The following is a 17,673-nucleotide window of genomic DNA, read 5'->3' on the forward strand; positions in this document are numbered from 1 at the left end:
TTAATTTTTTCCCTTTAAATTAATTCTCTCTTAACCTCCACAATTTAAGTGTTGTACATCAAAAACAAAAAAATCAATTTGACATATCCTAAAATCCAACTCTAAAATTATTTTTTGAATTAAGTATTTGAAATCACTTTGTGGGTTTTGATATTAGTATTTAGAAAGTTACCTATGTATCCTGAAATCTTGTAGAATAAAGGTATTTAAATGATTTTATTTTTTATTTTTTATTTTATTTATCAATTTAGTATTTAACTAGGTGGAAAGGGATAGGAAACTAAGTCAATCATGTGAGATCGATATTAGAAATAGTAATTGGAGAAGCGAACAAAGGAAAATAATAGCACAAATTTTTTTTTAAGGAATCCGCTTAATATAATGGTGGAGGTCAAGAAATGCTTAAATGAAAAAAAAAAAAAAAAAAAAAAAGGTAAGGCTAATTTAGTTACGCATGATGGAAAATCATATATGTTTAAATAATGTTTAAACAATTATATAAAATAATAAAGATTCCACTTTTTTCCATGCAACCTTAGTTCATTAGTGTCATTTATGCTAATATGTGCACCCAATTACATAGTTTGTGCTGTAAACCGCACCCTTAAAAGGTTGTGCTGCTACACGCACCTTTGTCATAGTTGGTGTTGTTGCGGCCAATTTTTCCTTTAAATTAGAATATTTGTGTCTATTACTTCATCTGATCTATTTTTTAGCTTATTATTTAACACATGTTGATGCTTGTGATTTATCGTACATAGACCTTAGTCTTAACCATTAGGCCAAAATCTTATCAGTTAAGGCCTGTTCTCATTGACTAAACTCAGCTGAAGTGAACTGAAATGAACTGAACTGAGTTGAACTGAACAGATCTGAACTGAAATGATTATTTTATAAGAGAAGGAAATTAGAAGCTGAACTGAGCTGAGCTGAACTGAACTGAACTGAGCTGAACTGAGCTGAACTGAACTGAACTGAACTGAGCTGAACTGAAAATAAACGTATGAGAACAGACCCTTAGTCTATATTTTGTCGCTCCATAAGGATGTAAATGGGTGTTGTTGATTGATGTCATTGGGTGGAGCGCTTATTCCTAACTAATCTCATCTTCATGTTAATTAATAAGGGATTACCAAATTCCAAATAGAAGTGATTTTGTCTGTTTCTGCAACATTCAGACTTGAGAGCATAAAAGAATTGAAGGGTGCGAGGATTAAGCTCAAAACAAATCAGCAACCAGCTCGTTTGCTTAACAAATAATTAATTTAATTTAATTAATCTCCTAAATCCTAATGACCTTCTTATGCTTATTTTACTTAATTATAGCAGACTCAATTCCTTAGTTGATCCAAGTGAAATCTTGTTAATGTTTTAAAAATCATCTAATCTTAATTAATCATATCTTTGGCTAATCACATCATTTAGCCCGAGGCTAAATCTGGGGTACTTTTTAATTGATTTGATTGGTTTTAAAACAATGTAATAATCAAAAACATGAATAAAACAAGACAAACTATAAGGTTAAGGATCTTCATTTTTTTTAAGGTAACAGCCAAATCAATGTACATTTTAAAGTCTAAATTATGTGACTTCCAAGCTTATATCGTAGGTCTACTCAACGTATATTATGTGCTATAGAACAAATGTCTGAGGTCAGGGAGCAAGTTATAGCACCGTTACTTTTTGGAGGTCTCAGTGCAAAGGTTGTTACCCCTAATTACCTCCCTAAGGCGTGACACCTCTTGAGAAATTCCTAACGTATAATTGTTATTTTGAAAGAGGAACTTAATGTAAATGTTAGCTAACTTAGTTGATTAAAGTCTTAATCAATCAATCAATCAATCAATCAATCAATCAATCAAAGCCTTAATCCCAAAAGTGGGGTCGGCTAACATGAACCAAATTTGATTATTCCGTGTAGTCATCAACATAAATCTTTCTCCTCCATCCCTTACGATCCAAAACTTCATCCTCACGTAAATCCATGCACTTCATATCCTTCATTAAAGTCTTAAAATGACATAAAATGTGTAGAATGACTCTAACCTACTTTTCACTATATAAATACACGAATACAAATCTTATAATAGTCACTTCTACTGTTCTACAAAGCTTTTACCCCATTGAAATTCACTTAGGTTATTAAGACCTTAGACCCAAAAGCTCAATATACTAATTAATTAGGTAATCTTGTTATTCAAAATAAATTAGAGTAAGGCCCCGTTTTCTTCACCTTATTTTTGCTGAACTGAAATTATTTTTACTGAACCAAAATTATATTTTTTGCTGAACTTAAATTATTTTTAATGAACTTAAATTAATTTTACTGAACTGAAATTATTTTTACTGATTTTTTTTATTATAATTCTTCTTTAAGAAAACTAAATTTTACTGAACTTATTTTTACTGAATTAAAATTATTTTTATTGAACTGAAATTAATTTTACAGAGCTGAACTTATTTTTACAAAACTGAAATTATTTTTACTTAATATTATTTTTTTAAGGTGAAGAGAACAGAGCCTAACATTAACTAATAATTAATAACTACACGTGATATCTTATTCAGCCCAATAAAATCATTTATGAGCATGAATAATTATATATGATAAAGTATATTAATTAGGTAATATCAATAAAGATAATTATTGGAGCTTTTTCTTGCCATTAAAACAAAGAATAAATAAGAAAAATCTTGAATATTCCGCACGTTAATGTCAAACGTAAGACTAACTAATATTATCCCATACCTTATATATAACGACTAAACCTTTCTTTCACTCCCAAGAAAATTCAACCTCACTAGTTTAACAATAAATCAATAATATTATTAAAATTGTTATTATTATCAAATTATCTATGTCATTAATCAACCATATTACATCATATGGTATATTTTGGTGTATATATATAAGTTCACACATTTCTTAGTGCATGAATTACCAACTGTTCAAACAAAAAAAAAAAATTAAAAAAAAATAGAGAAGATGGAAGATTCTACTTCTTCCTCTTCAAACAATAATAACTCAAATAGTATGAAAAAATTATGGGATTCATTCAAATCACAAGTTTGTTCTTTATCTTCATCGTCGTCGTCGAAACCAAATAGATTTTCCGCAACAACAGCTTCTTTGCTTCTCTTCTTCCTTTTCATATGTACCCTTGTTTTGACTCGATAGTCTGATATTGTAAGTCCATTTTTTTTTTTTCCTCATTTTCTTCTTTTTTTTTTTTTTTTGTTTTGAGTTTTTAATCATCAATTCTTTTAATTTTGGTATGTAGTTTTTATGCTATGATTGTTATATTGAATTTATTGTTTAATTTGAAAGTTATTACCATGATAAATGATGATATGATGCATGGTGTGCCTTAATTATGTTCATAATTGTAGTGATTATTCTTACCTTGTTTATTACTAGTATGTTTTTGATTTTTTTGAGTAATTTCATATGATCTTGATTCTTGTACTTTTTTTTCCCCTCTTTTTTGGGTGGGATGTAGACAACTTTGAAAAATTGGTTTTTCGTGGTACGGTGGGCTTTAATGGAGTGATAATAATATAGGTTTAACTTGTTTAATTGGTATTGACAAATAGGCAGTTTTTGAGCTTTCTTAAAAAGTTAAAAGTTAAAGCAAATGGGCTTTTTTTTTTTTTTGAAACAACTTGGGCTAATCTTTAATGTCCTATAAAGGTTGTAGATTATAAGTTAGGACGCAGCAGCTGTAGCAAGACAACAATTTGTTCACAGCCAAAGGTGTTAATTTGGATAGGTGGGTCGGGTTCAATTAGGTTGGATCGAGTCGAGTTTATTTCGAAATTGAGTTATACTAAATTATTAGATCCATACAAGTCGAAATTTTGATCGAGTTTTTTTTCGGGTTAGTCAAGTTTTTGACACTTATAACAATTCACAATAAGATACGGTACATAGTTTTCCTTGACGTATAACTAGCTCACTAGTCTGTTACAAGGTAATCCCTAACATAGCGGTGATACCGAAATGTTGCGGTGTTCATGATTTCATATGCAAAATTGGTTTTAGTGAATTCAATTTTAGAGATTTTTTTTTTAGGTTCTTGAAGTGAATTCCTAACAATATTCTCATTTTTTAGAAGGGTGGTGATGTAAGTTTTATATTTCGATAAAATCGGTAATTTTAAATATTAAATACAAAATCAATAAAATAATTTATTATTATTATTATTATTATCATTATTATTTTTTTGACGAGGTAAAATAAGTTCAATCAATAATAAAAATATAGTAAAATAATTGAACTTTGATAAGTTTAGAGAACGAGCTATGTTATATACAAGTATTAAAAAAAAAAAAAAAAATTTACTTGTATATAGATATTGGATAGCAAGTGATACTAAGTCAACTTTTGAGCAATAGACAAATCGATCAATTAATGTTTGATATAAACTCCTAAATTAAGCTCTTTCAAATCAGCTAGTAATGGTTTTAATTATTTTCTCATTTACTAGTGACTCCTTCAACGAATTCCATTGGTTGATTTGTAGGAGATATCCAATCAAAACCTTTGAAATCAATAATGCAAAGCAACCAATAACTTACGAGTACGTTGGTGGTCCAAGTTCACTATCTAGCCTCGACGTTATTTAAACGTACAAAAAAAAAAAAAAAAAAAAAAAAAAGAGGCTGATCCATTTGTAAAAGGACTATAGTTATAATGTTATATCACCCTATCTGTAAAATTCAACAAAAGTACACGATATTATTGTGGAGAAAAAAAACCATATAATTGCAGTTGTGCAAAGGGTGTGAGGGAAGAGAAATAGAGGGGATTGCCCAGCCACATTAGGACTAGCTAGGCTTGGTAATTGTGGGTGTGAGTCATGTCAAAATTCGCATGGTCATTTTTAATTGGGTCAAATTATGTCGGGTCAATATAAATTGTAGGTCCATAGAGAGTCGGTAACAGATAGATCCATAAACAATAAAAAAATTATGAATGTAGGAGATTTTGTCCTTTTTTTTTTTTTTGGTTGAAACAAGAGATTTTGTCACTTTTTTGTGCTTGAATATACTATTTTTAAGATCTAGTTACTCTTAACATTTTTGCCTTACTAAACATTGTATTGTCCAATAATGAATTTGTCCTCCTTTTTTTTTTTTTTTTTTTTTTTAGGGGTGTTTAGAGAGCCACAAGGGCGAGTGATGAGTGAATTTGTCCATTCTTAACTAAAGCCTATTTACCCCATTAGATTTGTGCGTGTCATCCTTGCACAAGGGCCATGCTAGTCTTCTCTGTATTGTTCCATTTTTAACCAAAGCCTATTTACCCCATTAAATTATTCTATTTTTTTTTTTTTGGTGTTTAGAGAGCCACAAGAGCGGGGGTGAGAATCGATCCCATGATCTTCTGAAACCGGGAGGGAAGCTCTAACCACTTGAGCTATCCCTCACTCTCATTAAATTATTCTATACAATTACTAGTCCCACGTAATCCTTATTACAAAAAATAAAATAAAATAAAATAAAACAAAACAAAACGTTGGACGACTTGGGATAAAAAATAGGGGTAAACGGTAATGGTCCTCATGGATGGGACTATATATGGATGGAAATTAAAAAAGATTTGGTTATAGGATTAGTATGGGTCTACATTTAGAAAATTTCATGTGTAATCACTAATCAGTCAACAAATACCGAAAAGTCGTCCACGAAAACTACACTGCACGGCACAGTTTGTTAGGCTGATGGTAAAATACACTAGCCTACCTAAGATCAACATCTTTATTTGTCATCTTACAGCATTGTACATCAATGTTGAATGTTCTGCATATTTTAATTGGACCATTTCCAAATAATTGGTGTTTTATGTGTAGTTATATAGATGGTTGATTAGGATTATAGTTTATGGAATCTCCAATATCATTTTTATACGTCCAACAATGATACTACCTCCGGTCCAATTTACTCGCAACAAAGGAATATTTTTATGTCTCACAAATAATACCCCTTTGTTGCGAGTAAATTGGACCAGAGGTAGTATTTTACATTTGTTAGCTAGCTAGACTAGAATGGTGAGACATGTATGGTTGTCATATGTTATATGTCATCCGTTTTTAAATACTTGCTTCATTCTTTTTTTTTTATACTATTTATTTGTTCTATTTTGACTAATGTTTGCGATTTATACATAAGAAAAAATATAGTCTTGTGGGTACTTAGCTTGTTAGAATCGTCTCAATGAATAGATTATTAATGTTTAATTGATAGAATTTATACTTATTTATAATTAAAAAAATATAATAGATCAAAGATTAGTATCGGCATACGTGCCTTAGAGAAATGGAGCAAGTATTTAAAAACGGAGGAAGTATAAAATTTCAATGTATTTCGATTGTTAATATAAAATATCAATCAGTGTCTGATACTTGTCAGTTTGTCTAAGAATTGTGTTTATAAGAAATCTCTTTATTAAAACAACTTATACATAATGTTAAATTACAAAATTTTTATTGTGTAATTATGTTAATATAATCAACCAAGAATACTAAGCCATTTTTTTTTTTTTGATGCATTTTCCTCAGTCAACTTTAGCAAGCAGCTCAGGTTCATTAACCTTCTCAATGTTCTCAAAAAACAACAACAAACATGAGTACCCAAAGAGAGATGAGTATCTCCTCAATTGCACCTCAAGCAACATGACTATAACATGCCCAGCAAACTACCCTCCTACATTCAATCACACCTTTACATCGAACGAAACATGCCCCGAGTACTTTCGATGGATACACGAAGACTTAAAGACATGGAATAAGAAAGGGATTACAAGAGAAATGGTGGAGAGTCTAAAAGATGTTGCTCATTTTAGACTTGTTATTGTGAATGGAACAGCCTATGTAAAGCGATATGCAAAGGCGTTCCAAACAAGGGATACGTATACATTTTGGGGTATATTGCAACTCCTTAAGTTGTACCCTGGTAGATTACCTGACCTAGATTTGGTGTTTCAATGCCATGATCAAGCATCCATCAAGAAAGACAAATATAAAGGAAGAAAAGCCGCCTTTGCACCTCCACAATTTCATTATTGTGGGGATGATTCCACTTTTGATATCGTCTTTCCCGATTGGTCTTTTTGGGGATGGTAATCATTCATCAATCTCTATGAATATATTTAGTTTTGAAAAATATTGCACGTTACAATGTTACATGTTATAACAACATTGAATTGGCACGTGCATGATAAGAAAAATTGTGTACAAACATAATATCATATACGTCTAGAAATATGTATCATGGATGACTCTTTTGTTGTGTAATCATATGTAAATTAATGTCGTTAGTTTGTATTGTTTCAGGCCGGATATTAATATAAAGCCATGGGTGCCCTTGGAGAAAGATTTCAAAGAAGGTAACGCGATGAAGAACTGGACTTCTAGGGAGCCCTATGCATTTTGGAAAGGTAACTTGCATACTGGTCCAAGACAGAAGCTTGGAAAATGCAATTCTGTAAAAGATTGGAATGCTAAAATTGTTAACCAGGTAATTACAATCTAAGCTTTGATTTGTTGCATTGCTTAATAAAACACTGCTAAATAAACATTTTTGCTTATAGAAAATGTTGCATAAATGTTTAAATCAAGATACAAAATTCAAGTGAATTGTTTACAAATCCATATTTTATTCTAATTAAAGTAGTATACATTGGCAGGATTGGGGCAAGGAAGTTGCAGAGGGATTTAAGAACTCTGATTTGTCAAAGCAATGTACTCATAGGTAAAGTAGATCTTTCATTTTAATTTTTGCTAAGACTTACTTCCTCTGTTTATTAATAGTTGCAATACATCTTTTATCTATGAAATTTTTTCGAGGAAGTGATTAGACTAGATAAACGAATAAATTAAGCTATGAAATTTTAACCGTAACAATTTATCCCTTTCTTCTTATCGGTTGTAAAAATTTGCAATTTATCCCTTAAAAATGTGTGCCAAAGAGGTATGTTGCAAGTAAATATAAACGGAGGAAGTATGTCTTTTAAAATTATAGAATTTATTTTGTGTTAATGTGTTATACATATATGCAGATACAAGATATATATGGAAGGAAATGCATGGTCAGTTAGTGAGAAATACATCTTAGCTTGTGATTCTATGACCCTTCTCGTAAACCCTGTATACTATGAATTTTTTACAAGAAGCTTAATTCCTATGAAGCATTATTGGCCTGTAAACCCTAATAATATATGCCATTCCATCAAATTTGCTGTTAATTGGGGCAACAACCACATTGACAAGGTAAGTAACAAAATGCCAATTCATCTTTTAAAACACTCCTTTTGATTTAATCTCCCAATTAATACAATGCATCATAAAATAAGGTCTATACCGTCCATAAACAGTTAGCGTATACTTTCTCCGTTTTTTTAATTTCTGAAATTGAATTCATTGATGTATAAACAGGCTCAAGAGATTGGAAAAGAAGGAAGCAAATTCATATTCGATCAAATAAAGATGGAAAATGTGTACGATTACATGTTTCATGTGTTAGATGGATATGCAAAGCTACTAAACTATAGGCCCACTATACCTGAAGGTGCGATTGAGTTATGCTCCCAAAAATTTGCATGCAGCCCAATGGGCTTAGAGACAAAGTATAAAGAAGAGACCATGGTAAATGGGCCGTCGGAAAAAGGCCCATGTAAACTTCCCCCACCATATGATCCACAAACCCTCAAATCAATTCGTAAGCAAAATGCCAAGATGAAGGAAGTTGTTGAGATGTGGGAAAAAGGGAGTGGCTAATTTACCACATTTTTGAGGATATAATTGTAAAATCGATTGATAATTCAACTTGTAAGAAGAAAAAAATGCAGAGTAGTAGAATTATAGTAATAGTAATTTTTTTTTACCATATCTGTAATTAGTATAGAGATATCTTCTTTTCAAAATTTATATACTACATTCTAAGGATATTTTACCGTTTTAAAGTATTACAAACAATATAGTTGCGCTCAAAAACAATGTAGTCGCGCTCTGAAAAATTGGCCTAATTGGTTTTGTTACATCTAACCCATTGGACAAAGAACGAAGTTTAGGCTGAGCTTGCTTATTTGGTCAAGCTTGCAAACGATCACCTTTAAAAATAGATAGAAAGAGTATCTACAAAGTATTTCATATGGGAAAATTTGATTTAAATAATCCAACCTTTAACGTATTTATTTTTAATAATCCAACCTTTTGATTATTCTATAATAATCCAAGCTTTGGGGGTATTCTATTTTATTAGGCCAAACAGGTCACCTAGCCTAAAACAGCAGGTCACCTGCCACATGTTGTGTTTTTATTTGTCCAAAAAAAATAAATTTTTAAAAAAACTTAAATTAAAATAAAATAATTCCTTTTTCCCATTCTTTTTCTTCCCTTCACCCCTCCATGAATTCAGACCTTGCTCCCATTTCCGGCGAGCTCCCCTCCCCGCCCCTACTGCCCTTTTCGGCTGCCCCTTCCCTGCCAACCTCCCTTTACCACTTCCCCTTCCTCAAACCTTCCCCAAACACCTCCAAACCACTTTCCTTTCCCCTCCCCTTCTCGAATTCCGGCCACCCTTTCAAAAGTCTTATTAATTTCCAGCCACCCCATCCACGCGTATCTCACCCTCGAAACGCTGCGCACCCTCCCTCGACACCAAGAAACCTCGCCCTTTCCCTTTCCCCCCTTCTCGATTGTCAATTTTTAGGTTGTGTGTGTTTTTTGCTCTTCTAGGTTGAGACAAAAAGTTGCAGAAATCTGAAGCCAAGATTGGATTTTATTTTTTTATTTATGTTTATTATTTGTAATTGGGGTTGTTTATTTCAATTTGAAAGTCCAATTTGCTAGCTTGATTTGAAAAACCAAGGAGTGATCTTGGTTGGTTTTTTGAAAAATTGAATCTTGAGAAAAATGATTTGAAGGTTAGTTATTATGGGAGAGAAGAAATTTGGGTTATATTGGGAATTTTTATAGAAGTAATCAATCAATGGCTATAGAAAGAAATCCATGAACACTTGCATTGGGGTGAGGGGAAGAGATGTGCGGCAGGGGTGCAGGTGGTCGGGGAAGATGAAGGGGAAGGAGGGGAAGGTCGGTGGCTGTGATTTGGGTTTTTTTTTTTTAATCTTTTTTTTTGGTTAAAAAATTGAAAGAAAAAAAAATTACCTGAAGAACAGGTAGAAGGTCATTTTGGCCTAATAAAATAAGACACCCCCTAAAGCTTGGATTATTGTGGAATAATCAAAATGTTGGATTATTAAAAATAAATACGTCAAAGGTTGGATTATTTAAATCAAATTTTCCTTTCATATGTCATTTTTAAACTTTATTACATGACATACATCTCATGGTATTTTTTTTGGTGTATAAGTATATATATTTACACATTTCCTAGTGTATTATTATTTGTTCAAACAAAGAGAGGAAAAAATGGAAGACTTTGCTTCTTCTTCTTCTTCATCTTCAAATAATACTTCAAATGAAAAGAAAAAGAAATTGGATTCATTCAAATTGTTAGCTTCTTCTTCTCCTTCATCATCGTCGCCGAAATTAATTAGTCTTTCTGCAACAACAACTACCTTGCTTCTCTTCTTCCTTTTTATTTGTACCATTGTTTTCACTCGATGGTTTGATGTGGTAAGTCTATTTTCTCTCTTAGCCTTTTCGTTTCTCCACTGTTCATTTTCCTTACAAAATTGTTTTTGATAGAACCTTGAAGAAAATTCATAGCAATAATACTATTTCGTACATTATAATTATTATTTTTCTTTAACTACATTTTTGTCTAACTTTGGCATGGGCAATGATGTATGAGACTATCAAGGAATTCAAATGAGAATTTAAGAGAATGTTATTAATTTGGAAACTAACATATCCTTAATTAACATATACCTAGTATAGAAGATTATGAGGGGAAAAAAACCAATTATGAGAGATATGCAATTAAAGGAATGAATGTTGTATACCTCAATTAATTTGACATATTGTACTTACCAAATTAAGGGAGTCAAAGATTCTACAAAAGAAAATAATAAACATGATTTTGTTGTCTTATTGGGTGTAAATTAATGGGCACAAGTCCGAAAAATCGAACAATTAAAATAATTGATGATCAAACATTATCACAGTAAAAATAAGTCTAGGTTAGAGTAGAGTATGACCACATATAAGTCCAACAGAGTTTTATCTTAAAATTGATCGGTGACAGTTGAAATTGCGGCCCCTCATTTATCCCTTCTAAGTTCTAACAATGTAACTTGTACGTAGTACATAAATTTGATAATTGACATGCATTTTAAATCGACCAAGAATATGTTTGTACTAGCCATTAACCAATATTTATATATTTTTGTTTAAAATCTTTTTTGGTGCATATTTGTCAGTCAAGGTTATTAACCTACTCAATGCTATTTAACAACTACAATTATTACAAGTACCCAAAGAAAGATGAATATCTCCTCAACTGCACCTCAAGCAACATGAGCATAACATGCCCCGCAAACTACCCTCCTACGACATACAATCTCAACTTCAAATCGAACGAAACATGCCCTGAGTACTTTCGATGGATACATGAAGACTTGAGTATATGGAAGGAGAAGGGCATTACAAGAGAAATGGTGGAGAGTATGCAAGGCAATGGTACTCATTTTAGATTAGTAATTGTGAATGGAATAGCCTATGTTAAGCAATATAGAAAGGCGTTTCAAACAAGGGATACGTATACATTATGGGGTATATTGCAACTCCTTAAGTTGTACCCTGGTAGACTACCTGACCTCGATTTGGTGTTCCAATGTTATGATCAAACAACCATAAAAAAAGACGATTATAGAGGAGAAAAGGCTGCCTTTGCACCTCCACAATTTCATTATTGTGGGGATGATTCTACGTATGATATTGTCTTCCCTGATTGGTCATTTTGGGGCTGGTAAGTCATCAATCATATCATGTCTAAATGTATTATTAGGCATGGCTCTTAGTGCGTAGTCATGTACTCATGTGTAAATGTTTTTTTTGCAAAAATTCAGGCCGGAAATTAATATAAAACCATGGGTGCCCTTGTTGGAGGATTTCAAAGAAGGCAACCTTGTGAAAAATTGGAGTTCTAGGGAGCCCTATGCTTTTTGGAAAGGAAATGTGTATATTGGTCCAAGACGCGATCTTAAGAAATGTAATTCCACAAATGATTGGAATGTTGTAATTGTCAAACAGGTAATTAATTACAATCTTTACTCTATATGACCATAAGTAATGCAAGAGTTTTTCCTAGTGTGTACAATGTTACGTTTATCTATAAGTATATGGAGAACGTTCATAAACTCCCAATAAATTTGTAATCGAAAAATGAAAATAAAAAATATCGAAATTATGCTTAATATAAGTGTAGTGTTAACTAATGCAGTGCACATGGACAGGATTGGCGAAAGGAAGAAGAAGATGGGTTTAGGAACTCTAATTTGTCAAAGCAATGTAGTCATAGGTATATTGGCTTTTAATAATTAAATTTTTAAAAATAATTTGGTCTAAATTAATTTTTTTTTTTTTTTTTTTTTTTTAACAGATACAAGATATATATGGAAGGATTTTCATGGTCAGTGAGTGAGAAATACATTCTAGCTTGTGATTCAATGACCATTTTGATAGACCCTAAATATTATGAATTTTTTACAAGAAGCTTAATTCCTATGGTGCATTATTGGCCTGCAAACCCTAATAATTTGTGTCATTCTATCAAATTTGCTGTTGATTGGGGCAATAAAAACACTCACAAGGTTAGTTTCCCTCTTAAACAAAGAAAATGTCAAGTTTAAAATTCAAAATAATTCCGTAAATAAGAGTCTAATTTTTTTTACTTCCTCCATTTCATATTATTTGCAATGATTTGACATAAAATAGAGAGGAAAAATGTCTAATCGTTGCAAATAATATGAAACAAAGGTAGTAATTTTTTTTATCTTATAATATATTTATTTTTATTTTTTTGGCTAAAATTGGATAAATTGATGTATAAACAGGCTCAAGAGATTGGAAAAGCAGGAAGCAAATTCATATTTAATCAAATAAAAATGGAAAATGTGTTACATGTTTCATTTGTTAAATGAATATGCAAAATTACTAAAGTATAGGCCCACTATACCCGAAGGTGCGATTGAGCTATGCTCCGAGAAATTTGGATGCAGCCCAATGGGCTTGGAGGCTAATTTCAAAAAAGAGACCATGGTCAATGGGCCTTCGGATCATGGCCCATGTAAACTTCCCCCACCTTATGATTCAAACACACTTGAAGATATTCTTGTTCGAAATGCCAAGATCAAAGAAGTTGTTGAGATGTGGGAGAAGGGAAGTGCTTAATTTACCAAAATTTCAAATTTTAGACAATGTATGCTTTCAATTTATGTAATTAATTACCAGTTATTTTACTTTATATGTGTCCAATAATGAAATTTTACATTTGTAGACTCAAATGTAAAAATGTGGGCATTTATAACATTGATTCAGAATACCAATGCACTAATAACTGTCAATTTTTGAAATATTGTGTGTTACAACAAATCTCTTCTTACAACATACTGAGTATAATTTTGCAATGTTAATAATTAGAAATATTAATTGCTAAATTTGTGTACTGATAAACGTAATAAAAATAACTTATAAAAACACGAAAGCATTATACTTAGTTTAGATTTCAGCTCGATAAGCCCATTATTATTGAAGTATTTTTTTTGAAATAGTGGTTTTAATTTGGGCCCAACCAGAAGCGGACCACCTTTTTAAGCCTAGACCCAGCCCATGAACAAGACTAGTATAAGTACTTCGTATATGTTTACACAAATCCTAGTGTATTATTCTTTATTTGTTCAAACAAAGAATGAGGAAAAATACAGAGAAAATGGAAGACATTGTTTCTTCTTCTTCAAATAGTAGTACTTCACATAAAAAGAGAAAAAAAATGGTTTCATTCAATTTGTTATCAAATTTTTCTTCTTCAACTTCTTCATCGTCGTCGTCATTTAGTGCAACAACAACTACCTTGCTTCTCTTCTTCCTTTTCATTTGCACCTTTGTTTTGATACAATGGTTTGATATTGTAAGTCTAATTTTTTTTCCTCTCTTTTTTGTTTTTTCATTGTTCATTCCCTTTTAGTTTGATTAAATTTTATTTTTGATGATTATTTTTTATTACTATTTTTCCTTTCCTCATTTTTTTATTGTTACATATATAAATATATATTTATTTATTAGTAATTCCTTTTATTTTATTTTTTTAATACATTTTTTTTTTTAAATATGACATGGCCAAGATGAGCCTAAGTAAATGAGAATCAAAGAGAACATTCTTAATGTGGAAACTATATATCCTTAACATATAGAACTAGTAAATAATAAGATTTTGAGAATTAAACAAATTCAATTATAGGAGATATGCAAGTGATTGTTGTATAACTTTCTTATTTTGACATACTTACCGAATTAAGGGATCAGAGGAAAGATTCTACAAAAAGAAATTAATTACAAGTAATTAGAATTTGTTGTCTTATTGTGTGCTAATGGACACAAGTCATAAAAATCAAATACTTAAAATAATTAATGATCCAAATTTTGTGTTAGCTCTATTAGGAAATAAATAGATATATATCCTCATATAATTTGGAGATATATTTTTGAAAAACTTCAATCTAGATACGGTGTGGTCCATAAACCGAACCAACTCGATAATAAAATAATAATTTAATCTGAATCTGCAAAATAAAATAATTGGTTATAGTAATGAAAGTTATTAGCAAGTGTATTCTTTGAGCTTATTTTTTACTCGTATTAATAATACACGACATTTTTACAAGTTTAAATATGCGTTAGATGAGAGTATGGCCACGTAACTTCATTTTCTTGCAAAGTGCGCTAAGGTTTAGGCTGCTTGATGAGAGTAAAAGGGGAAGTAAGGGAATTCCTTTACTCCCAAGCAATTATAGTTGATAGAGAATAAACTTGTGATCTTAAAGTCACGACGTGAATTCCCTACCAACTTTAATTAACACGGGTCATTTACTCTTATATATTAATCTACTAGTACAAAAAGTATATATGTACATAGTTGTAGTATGGTACTAACCATTATGTTTTTTTTTTTTTTGTAAATTTTATTTTGGTGCATATATTTTTCAGTCAACTCTAGCGAGCAGCACAAGGTTATTCACCTACTCAATGCTATTGAACAACAACTCCAATTATAAGTACCCAAAGAAGGATGAGTATCTTCTCAACTGCACCTCAAGCAACATGAACATAACATGCCCAGCAAACTACCCTTCTACGACATACAATCTCAGCTTCAAATCGAACGAAACATGCCCCGAGTACTTTCGATGGATACATGAAGACTTGAGTATATGGAAGGAGAAGGGTATTACAAGAGAAATGGTAGAGAGTTTGGAAGACAAGGGTACACATTTTAGATTAGTTATTGTGAATGGAATAGCTTATGTTAAGCAATATGGTAAGGCTTACCAAACAAGGGATACCAATACATTTTGGGGCATATTGCAACTCCTTAAGTTGTACCCTGGTAGGCTACCTGACCTCGATTTGGTGTTCCAATGCGAAGATCTACCAGCCATTAAAAAAGACGATTATAAAGGAACAAAGGCTGCCTTTGTACCTCCACAATTTCATTTTTGCGGGGATGATTATACCTATGATATTGTCTTCCCAGATTGGTCTTATTGGGGCTGGTAAGTCATCAATTATTTCAATTACTACCTCTGTTACATATTATGTGCAACTTTAAGGTATTATTTGTGCAAATGTCATTTCTTCGCAAAATTTCAGGCCAGAAATCAATATAAAGCCATGGGTGCCCTTGTTGAAGGATATCAAAGAAGGCAACCCTATGAAAAACTGGAGTTCTAGGGAGCCTTATGCTTTTTGGAAAGGAAACTTGCATAATGGTCCAAGACGTGAGCTTAATAAATGTAATTCCACAAATGATTGGAGCACTGTAATTCTTAAACAGGTAATTATATACAATCCTTATTACATGCCCATAATTCCTTATAAATTATGTCTTATCTAGATCTATATCAACATATAATAAAGACCGAGGTAAATGTATACCATTTATCTTTAGTTATATATAAGTAATTAAGTATTTAGCGAACGTTCCCAAACTCCCTGTATATAATATAATTTTATATCGAAAAATGAAAATTGAAAAAGAGAATGAATCATAAATTCATAAATCATGCTTAATAAATCGGAGTATATTGCTAACTAATATAGTGCACATTGACAGGATTGGCGCGAAAAAGATGCATTTAGGAACTCTGATTTGTCAAAGCAATGTATTCATAGGTATGTACTCTGTATATCTTTAATACTAGACTACTAGTTTTTTTATTTAATTATTTTTTTATTTTTTTTTGGTCTTGAATACAGTTTTTTAATTAATTTTCATTTTATTTACAGATACAAGTTATATATGGAAGGAATTTCATGGTCAGTGAGTGAGAAATACATTCTAGCTTGTGATTCCATGACCATTCTGATAAACCCTAAATATTACGACTTTTTTACAAGAAGCTTAATTCCTATGGTACATTATTGGCCTGCAAACCCTAATAATTTATGCCATTCTATCAAATTTGCTGTTGATTGGGGCAATAAAAACACTCACAAGGTTAGTTTCATTCAAAATAATTCCCGAATACGAGTCTAATTTTATAAGACATTACTCGTGTTATTATTATTGTTGTTATTGTTATTGTTATTATATATTTTTGTTATGCTAAAATTGAATTAATGAATGTAAAAAACAGGCTCAAGAGATAGGAAAAGCAGGAAGCAAATTCATATTCAATCAACTAAAAATTGAAAATGTGTATGATTACATGTTTCATTTGTTAAATGAATATGCAAAACTACTAAAGTATAGGCCCATTATACCCGAAGGAGCTATTGAGTTATGCTCAGAGAAATTTGCATGCAGCCCAATGGGCTTGGAGGCTACTTATAAAAAAGAGACCATGGTTAATGGGCCGAAGGAGCATGGCCCATGTAAACTTCCGCCACCTTATGATCCAAACACACTTGAAGCTATTCTTGATCGAAATGCCAAGATCAAAGAAGCTGTTGAGATGTGGGAAAAGGAAAGTGCTTGATTTCCCAATATTTCAAACTTGAGAAGTTGAGATATTGTATACTTTTGATTTTTATAATTTTTAGCAATTTGACTTTCTAGTTTGGCAACTCACATTCTTGCTATTGTAATATCTTTATTCATGGATATATTTTTTTAAAAAAATATTAAAATTATTCGTTACAACTCCTATAAAGTCAAATAAATTAAAATTATGTGTATAAAATCATGCAAACAATATTATCATGAATAAAATAATAAAAATATTGTTATTCTCCGTGTTTTTATAAGGGTTAATAATTTATTGAAAAGTAAAGAATGTGAGAGAAAAGAAATACTGTAACAAAAAACAAAGTAATAGTATATTGAGTGGTTGGAACCATTAACAAAAATATACAAGTAGTATTAAAATGTAAAAATATAAAACTAATTAAAATAGTGCCGCATTTAAAAGACGAAGGGAGTAACATTAAAGAACGGAGAAAGCATAAAGACATCTCGCACCATCCCATACCGGAAACCCCAACCCCACCA

The 17,673-nt window shown here is 31.2% G+C and overlaps 2 protein-coding genes and 2 pseudogenes across 3 annotated transcripts; 3 read left to right on the forward strand and 1 right to left on the reverse strand.

The window, feature by feature from the left end:
* The first annotated feature begins 2,822 nt into the window (after nt 1-2,822).
* On the forward strand, nt 2,823-8,945 carry LOC145614342 (uncharacterized). 2 transcript variants are annotated; one of them, XM_081669387.1, is made up of 6 exons: nt 2,823-3,187; nt 6,561-7,120; nt 7,320-7,518; nt 7,688-7,752; nt 8,060-8,270; nt 8,436-8,945. In XM_081669387.1, exons 2-6 carry the CDS (start codon nt 6,600-6,602, stop codon nt 8,775-8,777), a joined length of 1,338 nt encoding a protein of 445 aa, XP_081525513.1. In that variant the 5' UTR covers nt 2,823-3,187; nt 6,561-6,599; the 3' UTR covers nt 8,778-8,945. The 2 variants fall into 2 exon arrangements, with proteins under 2 accessions (XP_081525513.1, XP_081525514.1); XM_081669388.1 differs by having other exon boundaries at nt 2,826-3,187; nt 7,335-7,518.
* Nucleotides 5,208-5,316, reverse strand: LOC145615734 (U6 spliceosomal RNA; annotated as a pseudogene).
* Nucleotides 8,946-11,407: 2,462 nt separating the features above from the next.
* Nucleotides 11,408-13,358, forward strand: LOC145615704 (uncharacterized; annotated as a pseudogene).
* Nucleotides 13,359-15,165: 1,807 nt separating this feature from the next.
* Nucleotides 15,166-17,161, forward strand: LOC145615705 (uncharacterized). The gene is made up of 5 exons (XM_081670761.1): nt 15,166-15,736; nt 15,834-16,017; nt 16,297-16,355; nt 16,470-16,680; nt 16,820-17,161. The coding sequence occupies exons 1-5, from the start codon at nt 15,210-15,212 to the stop codon at nt 17,159-17,161; spliced, it is 1,323 nt and encodes a 440-aa protein (XP_081526887.1). The 5' UTR covers nt 15,166-15,209.
* The last annotated feature ends 512 nt before the right edge of the window (nt 17,162-17,673 follow it).

This window comes from Chenopodium album, chromosome 25 (assembly GCF_948465745.1).
Source record: "Chenopodium album chromosome 25, dcCheAlbu1.1, whole genome shotgun sequence".
Lineage (NCBI taxonomy): Eukaryota > Viridiplantae > Streptophyta > Magnoliopsida > Caryophyllales > Amaranthaceae > Chenopodium > Chenopodium album.